This window comes from Sorex araneus, chromosome 2 (genome assembly GCF_027595985.1).
Source record: "Sorex araneus isolate mSorAra2 chromosome 2, mSorAra2.pri, whole genome shotgun sequence".
Taxonomy (NCBI): Eukaryota; Metazoa; Chordata; class Mammalia; order Eulipotyphla; family Soricidae; genus Sorex; species Sorex araneus.
Window position 1 is genome coordinate 316,549,938 of NC_073303.1, and position 13,530 is coordinate 316,563,467.

Below are 13,530 nucleotides of genomic sequence, written 5' to 3' on the forward strand. Positions count from 1 at the left end.
TCATGTGTTACAGATGGGCCATCTGCAGCACAGACCCTGGACCAGGACTTCCCTGTTCGAGAGAGTGGACTGGGCACTGGGGAGGAGGTTAGTGCCCAGCTCACTAACAGCGTGGGCAGATGAGTCAGACACCACTTCTGATTTTAGCACTCAGGGTCAAATGGGAAGACAAACATCAAAGGTGAGTGAGAAGCCAGGCCCCAAACCCTGCCTGAGGGCAGAGAGAAGAGCACAGCGAGTGGGAGGTTTTCGGACTGGTCCAGGCGCAGGATCGCTGGGGCAGGTCCATCACTAGGAGTCACCCAGCTGGAGGCTCCATTCACTAAGCCAAAAAGCCCAACCTTATAGGGCACTGCACTGTCCCCAACATTGCATAGGGCTGGGAATATCCGTAGATGTAAACTTCCTGGCAGGGACCAAAAATAACCCAACAAATAGCAATAAAGTCCCCCAAATAAAAATTAACAATTTACCATACATTTTAAAATAAATATTAATCTTGAGCATATTCAAAGACTACGAATATATTCTCTGTACCATGATGTGTATATTCTTTATAGTAGCATTTGAAGAATTGGGGTGGGGGGAGATTTGGGCCACACTCAGAAGTGCATGCTCCTGGCTCTGTGCTCAGGGCATCAAAGGGGTGCCAGGGCTCAAACCTGGTTCAGCCATATTCAGACAAGGTCCTTAACCCTGATGCTGTCTCTCTGGCTCCTTTTTTCATATTTGTATTCAATTTCTTGAAACTAAAGATTTAATCTATTATAAATCACTGTATCACTGTCATCCCATTGCTCATTGATTTGCTCGAGCAGGCACCAGTAACATCTCCATTGTGAGACTTGTTACTGTTTTTGGCATATCGAATACGCCATTCGGAGCTTGTCAGGCTTTGCCGTGGAGGCAAGATACTCTCAATAGCTTGCTGGGCTCTCCGAGAAGGGCGAAGGAATCAAACCTGGTTCAGCCTTATACTCACAAATTTTTCTAAGTATATTAAATGTGTGTGATGTTCTTGCAACTCTAATAGCAGCTATGACAATTCGTGTAAAAATTTTCACTTTGTACTTTTATCCTCTTGACTTTTGTTCTGTTTGGGGACTGTGCTTGGCCATGCTTAGGGATTGCTTCACTGACGGCACTGCTCTCATCAAACACCTCCTTCCGTACTCACCACGTGTCCTGTAAACAGTGGCCCTGACCAGGATCCATATTCAGTGTGCAGTCACATTCTCAAGGCGTAAGGTGCCTCAGCTGAAAAAGGAAAAAAAAACAAGCAGCGAATGATTCTTCCTGTGGCTAGAGAGCCGGTGCAGCAAGTGCAGCACTTGTTTGGCATCTGGTAAATGCCAGTTATACCCCTAGCGCTTCAGATGTCTCCAAGGCCTGCCGGAGTGATCCCTGAGCACAGAGTCTGGAGTAACTCAGGGGTGGCTCCCAAACAACAATTGTTTTAAAATGGTGGTTCTTTGCTTTCCCAAATTAGAGTACACATATCCCTAAGCCTGCGTCTCGAATGCCCATTCAGGTCTTTCTAGAAGTCGCAGTTCCTTGAGAGCCATCTCCCATCTTAGGCACTTTGGCCAAATAGGGGCAGTGGGCTGTCACTCTGGAGCCCTGCCTCTGCTCAATAACTCTGGGGCCGCGGCCTGCGGGACAGAGTGCCTCACAGTGCTCTTCTCCCCTTGGCTGGGCACGAGACAGTGCTCTGCCCGCCTGGCTGGGCCTCCAGACACAGACCTCAGCGCTCAGCGGTGAGGACAGAGCCAACAAGATCTCTCAACAGGAAAATGTCCTGGAGGCGCCGGGCTGTGCGTCCTCCGAGAGCCGCTAGGGGGAGCCTTCACCCCGCGAGGGCCACAGTGACCTGCTCCTTCCCGGGGCCAGCTCTGCTGCGGATGACCTGGGTGGCCGCTCTGTTCACCACTGCTCTGGGTGAGTGAGGGTGGGGCGGCAGCGGCGGGTAGGCCAGGGAACAGCAGCCAAGGCTGTTCTGGGCACTTCTAAGACTAACAAAAAGATGACACAGCTGCAGTAGGAAAGTAGCTTCAGCAGCAAAGGCTCCACCAGGGATGTGAAATTTATTGAAGGTTTGGAATTTAAGGCACTTGGAATTAGTTAGAATTTAGGAGAATTTGCTTTTTTTCAATAAAGGAGACAGTTTTCTAGAGGCTTCTGCATTTGCAATTCCAAGACAGTCTGGCACCCAACCATGACTTGAAATAACCTGTTTTGTCTTCGTCTACTGAGATGTTCCCTGTTGGTGGGTTCAGCAGAGCAGTCAGCTGTGGGGTCTGTCTCCCTGCGCTCCCAGGAAGCGTGGCCAGCCTGGAAGGGAAAAAGCCTACAATTTTGGCAAGGGAAGTAGGTTTAAGATTTTTATGTTCCCAGGTGAATTAATAAAACAAAAAGAAATGTTTTGACTCTAGGAGCAGTTGGCAATTACCAAAGGGATGTGGGTGTTTGGTTAGTGAGGGCCAAGGGTCAGTGCTTGGTGGAGGATAGACTGGGATTTTTGGGGTGAACCAGATGCCACTCACCCCTGTGCTCAGCTGCGGTGATGCAGAATTGTTTCCATTGTGATGTCCTAGATGTCAAAAAACAGAACGGAACAAAAAAAAATTATTTTATCTCAAAGACTCCATGCTTCCTCTTTTCTATCATTCAATGTTCCAAAAGGGGCAAACTCATTGACATTAAAAACACTTCCTTCTTCATCACTGCTTCCCTTCCTTGGGGAATCTGGTGCTCCAGTGTGCCAATTTGTGAAGTATTTCTGCTGAGGCAGTTGCAGGGACTTCTGAGTCTGTGAGCATTCTCTGACCCAGTAGGATGAGGCACAGATACTGACCAGGTCAGGCTCTGCCCCTCTCAGGAGAAGCCATCTCAGATGAGCAGAGAAAGGAAGGCACAGTCTCTGTCGTCATTGTCACTGATCTGCAAACATGCATCGCAGGAGCTCAGTGACCTTAACCAATAGTGAACTAAAGGAATGGCCATTTGGATCAGAGGAGGGAGGGACAGTGCTGCCCTAACGGCCTTGGGATTAAACAGGGGGCTACATGCACTAATGTGGGGTGTTCTCTCATCTGCTGCCAGGCGACTGTGGCCCCCCGCCCATTTTAACCTTTGCTGCTCCAATGACTGAGTTGAACAGGACAGACTTTGAGAGTGGAACTGTTCTGAAATATGTGTGCCGACCTGGCTACATAAAGACAGGCTCCAACCAGTTCCTGACCTGTGAAGACTCAGGTGCCTGGAGGGACTCCATCAACTGTGTCAGTAAGTGACCACGTCTCGTTTTTCCTTTCATCAAAATGTCTCAGGGAGAAAACATATGGAGGCAAATAAGGACAATAAGTCATGCATCACAGTTACTTTAAAATATAAACACATGAGTAAACACATAAAGCTGCACAAAAATAGGTGCTAATTGTGTTGTCAAGTAAGCCTGGTGCTTTACTATATAATCAGAAAAGCCTAATTTGCAATGCACTGCAAATTTGTTTTCCTATTTGTTCTTTGGGGGCAGTTTAAGCCCCATCGTGTCATACTCAAGGGCTACTCCTGGCTCTGTGCTCAGTGATTACCTAACAGAACTAGGAATCCAACTGTACAAACTCATTTTCTTTTTTAATATTAATTTTTATTTTTATTGAATGTGAGATAGAACATTGCAAAGCTGTTCATGATTTGGTATCACTCATACAATGTTCCAACACCCTCCCATCCATCCACCAGTATAATTTCCCAACACCAATGTCCCCAGATTCCCTCTCACCGCTCCCCCAAGTCAGTTTTACCTGGCTTGGGAAACTATTATTAGTTTCATAATATTTTTTAAAATATCTTACAAATGAATGCAGTTCGTATATCTGTCCCTCTCCTTCTGATTCAGTTCGCTCAGCATAATACTCTCCAAGTCCATCCATTTATAAGAAAATTTCATGATCTCATTTTTCCTAACATATGTGTAGTATTCCATTGTGTAGTTGTACCATAGTTTCTTTACCCAGTCATCTGTTCTTGGGTACTCAGGTTGTTTCCAGATTCTGGCTACTGTGAATAGTGTTGCAATGAACACAGAATTACTGATGGTGTTTCTGCTATGTGTTTTTTGATCCCCTGGGTATATTCCCAGAAGTGGTATTGCTGGCTCAAATGGGAGCTCAATTTTAGTTTTTTGAGGAATGTGCATATTGTTTTGCAAAAAGGGCTGGACCAGTCAGCATTCCCACCAGCATTGAATGAGGATTCCTTTCTCTCCCATCCAAACCAACACTGGTTGTTTTTGTTCATTTGGATGTGTTCCAATCTCTGTGGTGTGAGATGATATCTCATGGTTGTTTTGATTGGTATCTCCCTGATGATTAGTGATGTAGAGCATTTCTTCATTTGCCTTTTGGTCATTCGAATCTTTTCTTTGAGGAAGTTTCTCTACATTTCTTCTCCCCATATTTGAATGAGATTGAATTTTTTTAAAAGTTCTACGAGTGCCTTGTATATCTTTGCCATTAACACCTTATCAAAAGTGTATAGAGTGAACAACCTTTCCCATTCTGTAGGTTGTCTTTGTATCTTGGTCACTGTTTCTTTTGAGGTGCAGAAGCTTCTTATTTTAATGTAGTGCCATTTGTTAATTTATGCTTTCACTTGCACCACTGTTCCATGAAACAGTGGTATTTCATCTTTGAAGATGCCTTTAGTTTAAATGTCATATAGGGTTTTGCCTATATTTTCTTCCATGTACCTTAGGGATACAGGTCTGATGTTGAGGTCTTAAATCCATTTTGATCTGACTTTTGTACATGGCATTCAATAGAAGTCAGATTTCATGTTTTTAAATGTAGCTGTCCAGTTTTCCCAGCACCACTTGGTAGGTAAAGAGGCTTTTCTTGCTCCACTTCATATTTCTTGCTCCCTTATTAAAGATTAGGTGATCATATATTTGAGGGTCTGTGCCAGGATATTTGACTCCATTCTATTGGTTTGTGTATCTGTCTTTATTGCAATACCATGCTGTTTTAGTTACTACCACTTTATAGTACAGTTTGAAGTTGGGGAAGGTGCAGCCTCCCATCTTCTTTTCCCCCAAGGATTGCTTTAGCTCTTCGTGGGGGGGTATTGTTCCATATGAATTTCAGGAATGTTTGATCAATTTCTTTGAAATATGTCATAGGTATCCTTATAGGCACTGCATTGAAGCTGTATAATGCTTCAGGGAGTATTCCCATTTTGACAATGCTAATTCTCCCAATGTATGTGCAGGGGATGTGTTTCCATTTCTTCATGTCCTCTTTTATTTCTTGAAATAATGTCTTGTAATTTTCTTTGTACAGGTCCTTTACCTCTTTAATTAAAGTGATTCCAAGGTACTTGATTTTCTGCAGCACAATTGGGAACAGGATTTTTTTATTTTAAAAGTTTATTTATTAGGGAGGTGGAGCAATAGCACAGTGGGTAGGGCGTTTGCCTTGCACGCGGCTGACCCGAGTTCGATTCCCAGCATCCCATATGGTCCCCTGAGCACCGCCAGGAGTAATTCCTGAGTGTACAGCCAGGAGTAACCCCTGTGCATAGCCAGGTGTGACCCAAAAAGCAAAAAAAAAAAAAGTTTATTTATTAGACAACTGTGATTTACAAAGTTATCAATAGCTGAGTTTTAGGCATATATTTCAACACCAATCTTATCCCAGTGTCAGCTTCCCTTCACCAGGGTTCACATGTTCCCTCCCAACCTCCAGCCCCCACCCCTCCCTGCCTGCCTTTGGACAGGCACCTTCCAAAGTTCCAGTGGCTACAGCTTAGATGTCCTGTTTTCAGTGTGGTTGAGTCTGTGTTTTGGACATGGCTATTTCCCTCCCCCACATCACTGGGGTGACTGAAGCCCCATGCCTGCTCACCCATCACTTCCTGTTCTCTTTCTCTTCTTCCCCCTTGATTTCTTTCCTTCTCTATCCTCCTCTCTAAAGACAGGGGTTGAGGGTGATGGAAGCATCCTCCCTTTACTACAGTACATTTCCTCCTCCAGTATCCCTTCTACCGCAGGTGAGTGAGTCATCCTGTGCTTGTCTTCCTTCTGGCTCGCTTCACTCAACCTTGTATCTTCCAGTTCCAACCAGGTAGTAAATTGCATGATGTCATCGTCCCTTGCAACTGCGTAGTATTCCATCTTACATATAGACCATGTCTTCAGGAATCGCTCACCTGCCATTGGACGCCAAGGTGGATTCCGAGTCTTTGCTATTGTCCTGAGTACGGCAGTGAAGAAGGGCAAGCTCGTGTCTTTTGGAGAGAGTTTCTAAGTCCTGGGGGTAGATGCACGGCAGCTTTTTAACACAGATGCGATGACCCGGAACATCTCTCTGCACCTTATTTCTGCCTGTACTAGACGTCGGTGATTATGTAAGGGGCCGGGGACCACTGCTGGGGTCCCCCGACGTGACGGTACCCGAGTGTCTTGGCTGGGTGCTTTGGGCTCCTGCTGGAATCCCGTTTCTTCCCTGGCCTTCCCGTCCCTGCGGCCGGAAGGCTCCAGCCTCGTCTGTTACTGCACAGGTAGAAACCATGCAGAAAGGAAGTGGGTCCAGCCTGTGGTTCGGGATGGTCGTGGGTGGGCGACTTACTGTGCTGATTCCCCAAAGTAGCTAGCACAGTGGTCAGGCGTGCTTTCCTGGCCTGCTTCAGGATCTGAGCCTGAACCCCAACTCCGCCCGGTTCCTCCCTAGCATCACTGGCGTCAGATCCCCAGGTCGGACCAGCACCGCATCATCCCCAGGCCCCGCTGACGGACCCCTTCAGCCTAGGTAGCCGACTCACCAGAACCTTGCTCGGAGACCACCCCCCTCCAATGTAAACAAATGAGGCCCCAAGCATGTAAGTGGAATAAGGTGCTTTTTAAAAAAAAAAATTGATATTTATTTACTTATTTTGCTCCTTGGGTCACACCCAGTGAGGCACAAGGATTACTCCTGGCTCTGCACTCAGGAATTACTCCTGGAGGTACTTGGGGGACCATATGGGATGCCAGGGATTGAACCCAGGTCGGCCACATGCAAGGCAAATACCCCACCCATTGTGTTAATGCTCCGGCCTGTAAGGCGGTTTAAAGTTGTATTATTTATTTATTTTTGGTTTGGGGGCCACACCCAGCAGTGCTCAGAGCCTTCTTCTGGCTCTGTGCTCAGGGATCACTCCCAGCGGGGCTGGGAGCATTCCCAACATGTGGGGACCTCGCAGGGCTGAGCTTTGACTCCAGAGTTTTTAATGCCACCTCAGGCGTGCAGCCAACCTTGCGTGGTGGTTGACTGGCTGCTTGTAGGAGCAATGGAGACTATGAGGGCCATGGCGTGGATTAGCCTCCTTCCTCCCCGCCCACAGCAGGTCCATGCAACTCTTACATGAGGGCGCCCCTCCCCCCACAGAGCACCCCCAACACACAGAGCAGGTCGTGCTCCATCCGCAGTGCTGCTGAGGGCAGTTCTCCAAGGGCTGCATCTGAGCTTTCTTAGCCACCTGCTTTGCGTCTTGAAACAGTCGGTACTTACTAAATGCGCATTACTTGTTAGGCCACTCTACACCCTTTTCTCTGCTACTGCTGGACTTGTATCTCAGAGACTGGCTGTGCACTGCAGCTCCCATCCCCCACCCCACCCCCAACCTGGTCCTGAGTAACTGACCTCCCCTCCCTGCCTCTTACAGCAATGCCGTCCTGCAAAGGACTTCCGGGAGTTGGCAATCAGAAACTCTCCCCTTTGGGCAGAGCTGAGGAAAGGCCTCTGCTCTCTGGTCCTGCATGGAGGGTCTCTCCCTGGAGACAGGTTAGGAGAAGTTAACCTGAGAACACCTCCTGTAGGAAGGGACCTTTGAAATGCAGACCTGCTCAGGCCCCCATGTAGGGAATGATGGGTTGGAAGTATGATACCCAGCTGGCCCTTAGCCATGACCTTGAGCCTCAGTCTACTCATCTGTAAAAGTGACAGAAATTTCTGGAGCATATGCTGCCCGAGCCCATGTGCTGCTTGTGCCCAGGTGGCCTAGCACATAGGACACCCACATCTCCCCTCTTGGCATGTGGACTTTCAGCTTTCCTAGCTAATGCTGGGGGGGGGGGGGTAGGGGCTCTCTCTGCCCTTGGAGAAGCCCATGTTCTCTCTCTCTCTCTCTCTCTCTCTCTCTCTCTCTCTCTCTCTCTCTCTCTCTCTCTCTCTCCTCTCTCTCTCTCACTTTCTCTCCCTCCTTCTTCCTAAAAAGCTCCAAATAAAATCTATTTTACTTAAAAAAATTTTTCTCTGGGGTTGAAGAGAGAGCACAGGACTTCAGGCGCTTGCTTTGCATGCGTTCAACCCTCTTTTGAGCATGGGCACCACGTGTGGTTCCCCGAGTCCCACCAGGAGTGCTCCCAGAGCACAGAGGAAGTCCTGAGCCCCACTGGGAGTGCTTCCCGAGCACAGGAGCACAGAGGAAGCCCTGAGCACTCCTTCATGTTGCCCACCCCCTCCTGCCACTAACAGTATATTTCCTGTGCCTGGGCGTGGGGATGGTGGGTGAAATGCAGAGCTGGCGGCCCCTGGTGCTGAGGAGGCCCAGGGGGGCAGGAGCTCCGGGGACTGCCTCAGTCACGTGGCGTCATCGGGGCAGAGTCATTACTGGGAAACATGGACCGTGTTAGCGGGGGGGCGCTTTGTCCTCTTAAAGGCCCATGACCCTGTGAGTTTGTCACAAGAAGCGTGGCTGGTGGGTCCTTCCCTGCGAGGGTCTCAGGGTCTCAGGGGCAGAGGCCGGCTCGAAGTGGCCCCGCACGGGCAGGGCGCCCCCCACCAGGGCACCCACACGCGAGACGTCTCCCGCGGGGGTGGGACGTCAGACAGGCGGGGGGCTCTCCGCCCCAGACCTGGGGAGCAGACGGGCGCAGGCAGGCTCCAGCGGATGGTGCAGGACCCCCGGTTTGCGGGTGGGGGCGGGGTGCCCCTGAGCGAGGTCGGCGCCTGTCGGCCGAAGCAGAGCCAGAACCCCCGGGCCTGGAGAAGGCGTGGGTGACGCCGGGCGGGAGGCGGGCCGAGGGGGCTGTGCAGCCCGGGCCGAGCTGAGGGGCCCCTCTTCCCGGCCCTCCCCAGGGGCCTGCCCTGAGGGGAGCAGAGGTGAGGGGCGCCCCGACCCCTGGCCCGGGAAGGGCCCGGCCGTGTGGGCAGCGCTGCAGGACGCTGGGCCTCTGCCCCACCGGGCTGCCCGGGCGCGGCGACCCTGCGAGCTCCAGGGGCCTGTGTCCTGGCTTGGAGGGGAACGCATGGCCGCATCCCGCCGGCCGCCTCCCCTCCTGCTGGCCTGCTCTGTGCCGTCCCTCCGCAGGAAGCAAAAGCCCAGCCCAGTGTCAGGGCATCCCCGCACCCCACCTGACAGTGCCCCCATCCTTGGCGCCCTGCCCTCCCTCTTCTCCCCCTCCACCACTGCATGGCTCTGTTTATTGGACTCGAGTCCCAGTGCTCACCTTGGCCGCCAAACTGTGGTCAGTCCCACAGTTGTCCACCAAGTCCTGGCAGGGTGGCTGAGGGACCACCACAAAGAGAAGCGGGTCTTTGTTGAGCATGGTGGCGTCCGTGCTCACGGAAACACAGCTGTCTGCTCCTCAGGGTCACCCCGGACCCCAGGCGCCAGCAAGCCCATGCACGCTCTTCTGCCGTCTGATCCTGGGGTGACGGAAGGGCTGATACTCCAATTGCCAGATGAGGAGATATGGGTCCAGGGGCTGAAGATCTCCCAGCACAGGCTGGGCATCAAACAGCCTCAGACCTGGCCCCCAGCACTCAGGCACCTCACCGCTTACACACACACACACACACACACACACACACACACACACACACACACACACACACACACAAACATGCAGACACACATCAAACAGCCTCAGACAAACCTGGCCCCAGCACTCACACACCCCACCCGCTTACATGCGCACACACGCGCACACACGTGTGTACATGCACACACATCAAAAGACCTCAAACCTAGCCCCAGCATTCACGCACCCCACCTACTTAAATGTGAGCATGAGAATGCGCGCACACACGTGTGTACCCACGCGCACGCACACACACACACACACATCAAAAGGCCTCAAACCTGGTCCCAGCACTCACGCACTCCACCTAGGATTTTTTTTTAAATATCACTTTCTTCTCTTTCACTATTTGCATTTAAAAAAGTCATGAACTTTTGGGTATTGATTTTATAACCTGCCACTCTACTATGCAAATCTATTCCTTTTTTTTAAGCAAGGATTTTTTTTATCATGTGAGAAACAGGACTGTTAAAATGTGATCCACTCCAAGGATCAAATATTTTAAGTGGAGAGATATGCTAGTGAGAACAGAGATATCAGGGGAGATGGGGCTGTCGGGCAAACTGGGTGAGTCCATTACTGACTGAACATCAAAGCATGTACAAATCTATTCTCTCTAGGAGCTTTTTGGTAGAGACTCTAGGGTTCTCTAAGTTTAGCACCATGTCATCTGCAAATAGTGAGAGTTTGATTTCTTCCTTTCCTACGTGAATGCCCTCAATATCATTTTCTTCCTTAACTGATGAGCACTTCCAGTACGATGTTGAATATAAGTGATGAGAGTGGGCAACCTTGTCTTGACCCCAATCACAGAAGGAAGGCTTTTAGTTTTCCCCTATTGACAATAATGCTTGCTGTGAGCTTGTGGTAGATGGTTTTGACTATATTGAGGAAAGTTCCTTCAATTCCCATTTTGTTGAGAGACTAGACATTTTCATCCTCAATGGGTGCTGGATCTTGTCAAAAGCTTTTTCTGCATCCATTGATATGATTATAGGGTTTTTATCTTTTCTTTTATTAATATGGCATATTTTGTTAGGCTGGAGAGATAGCACAGTGGGTAGGACGTTTGCCTTGCATGCAGTTGACCCGGGTTCGATTCCTCTGTCCCTCTTGGAGAGCCCGGCAAGCTACAGAGAGTATCTTACCCACACTGAGAAGCTACAGAGAGTATCCCACCCACACCACAGAGCCTGGCAAGCTACCCATGGCGTACTGGATATGCCAAAAACAGTAACAACAAGTCTCACAAGGGAGACGTTACTGATGCCTGCTCAAGCAAATCGAAGAACAATGAGATGACAGTGACAGTGATTATGTTGATTGACTTGCGAATGTTAAGCCATGCTTGCATCCCCAGGATGAATTCTACTTGGTCATGGTATCTGATGTTTTTGATGAGTCATTGATATTCTATTTGCTAGTATTTTGTTGAGTATCTTTGTATCTGTATTCATCAGGAACACTGGTCTGTCATTTTCATTTTTTGTGGTGTCTCTGTCTGGTTTTGGTATCAGGGTAATATCTGCCTCATAGAAACTACTTGGGGGTGTTCTGTTTCCTCAATTTCCTGGAAATGTTTGAAAAGAATTATCAGTAGGTCCTTTTTAAAGGTTTGAATGGATTCACTAGTAAATCCATCTAGACCTGGGCTTTTGCTTTTCACCATCATTTTGCTTATCACTATCAATTTCCTTGATGGTGATACGTCTGTTTAGGTATTCTAAATCTTCTTGATTCAGTCTTGAGAGGCTATAAGAATCCAGGAATTTGTTCATTTCTTCAAAATTCTCTTGTTTTGTGCTATAAAGATTTTTGAAGTAATCCATGATGATCCTATAAATTTCTGCAGTTTCTGTTGTGATGTCCCCATTTGCATTTCTGATACAGTTTATTAGGTTTCTGGTGTGTGTGTGTGTGTGTGTGTGTTTATTTGTGAGTCTTGCTAGTGGTCTATTGATCTTGTTTATTTTCTTGAAGAACAAGCTCTTGCTCTCATTGATCTTTTGAACTGTTTTAGAAATCTCATTGATTTCTGCTTTAAGTTTTATTATTTCCTTCCTCCTGCCTGGTTGGGCTCCTTTTTGTTGGTCATTTTCTAAGATTCTAAGCTGTATGTTTCAAAATAGAAAAACTGGGTGCGATGGGTCCGTGTGGGCAGAACTAGAATGTTCAGTAGCTGAGAGCCACCTCCCCAGGCTGGACGACAGAAACGGCGGATGGACGACGGGCAAAGGACAGGCAATGGATGAAGAAACAGGAGCCAGGCCTCATGTCGGGTTGGCAGTTGGTTTATTTCTCACTCCTCCGCACCATCGTCCATCTCTCCCTTACGGCACAGTCACGGTCATCATTTTGGCTGTAGTCCCGTTCATCAGAGTTCCATCATCCTACTCTCCTCGTGGACCTCAAAGTCCTCTCCTTTGCTATCTCTTCTTCCTCGCCTCAGCGTAGTCTCATAGTCCTCGTTGTCGACCTTCTCGTTCTCAACATCTAGTCTTCATTGTCTAGTCCTCAGCATCTAGTCTCCAGGGTCTGTTTCCAGAGTCTAGTTCCCAGCATCTTCAACAACACTCCTTTTCTTACCCCTTATGGCATAGTAATATAAAAATCATGAAGGGTGGGGATACAAAGGTGGGGTTGAACATTACCATAATAACAAAGAGATGGAAAGTCTCTACTTTAGGAGATTAACTCAAGGACAAAATTTTATCTGAGAATTCAGCACTCCAGATTAATAGCAGATCTGCCCAAGGGCAGGATTCCATCCAGGGTGTATTGCTTTCTCCTTTTCTCAGCTAGTAATCCATTTAGACAATAATAGTGAATTTACTTCTTATAATATTTCTACCAATAGCATTTTGTATAAACACAGTAAGAGATATATTAAGCTAAATTTTGGCTCTTCCTGGGGACATCTCACTATATATTCCAGACCACAATTTTCAGGCCAGGTTAGTCTTCCTAACCCCAGCAGGGTCCTTATTCAGTTATACTTTTTGGGTCATAACAGAGTTTGTCCATAACCGTGCTCTAAACTTATAGTTAAGTATTATGGCACTTGACCTGGAGAATTTTGATGCTAGGATAGTTCACAGCTTGTCCTAGGTCCATTCAGTCCCTTGTCGGGACCCTGCTCTTTGGGGTGCTAGGAACTAAGGACAACTGAGGCTTAAGTCAAGTAAATATGGATGCCCAGGAGTAAATACTATTTTGGAGTCAATTAACTCCCCTTTTACATAGCATCAACTGTCTTTCCGTGTCTATACAAAATGGACATTACTAAATAAACCATGCAAATGACATAAAGGAAAGAGAAAAGCAATATAGGATTATTAGTGCCTGATGGAATTAGGTGCACCTCAGTTGCACTGGAAGTTGCTCTATAATCCTTAAGCTCCCTGCAGAAGCAGTAAGGACAACCCAGTGTTATCCAACACTAAGCTTTGAAGTTAAGTTACTTTCTTCCTTCCTGATGGGTGCTTGCAGAGCTATAAACTTTCCTCTTAATGCTTTTGCTTTGTCCCACTAGTTCTGGTAGCTTGAGTCCTCATTCTCACTTGTTTCCAGGAATCTTTCAATCTCCTCTTTAATATCCGCTTTAATCCACTGGTTGTTCAGTAGTGAGCTGTTAATTTCCAGGTGTTTGATTTGATTCTCTGTTTCTGCATGTGCTTCACTTATAT

At 47.9% G+C, this 13,530-nt stretch overlaps 1 protein-coding gene across 1 annotated transcript in view; it reads left to right on the forward strand.

The window, feature by feature from the left end:
* LOC101553545 (C4b-binding protein alpha chain) overlaps positions 1-13,530 on the forward strand; it is a 47,444-nt gene that overhangs the window by 1,677 nt on the left and 32,237 nt on the right. The window contains exons 2-3 of the mRNA XM_055124804.1: positions 1,790-1,938; positions 3,103-3,285. Of these exons, the coding sequence (XP_054980779.1) occupies positions 1,794-1,938; positions 3,103-3,285 (328 nt within the window). The 5' untranslated portion in view covers positions 1,790-1,793. The remainder of the gene's footprint in view (positions 1-1,789; positions 1,939-3,102; positions 3,286-13,530) is intronic.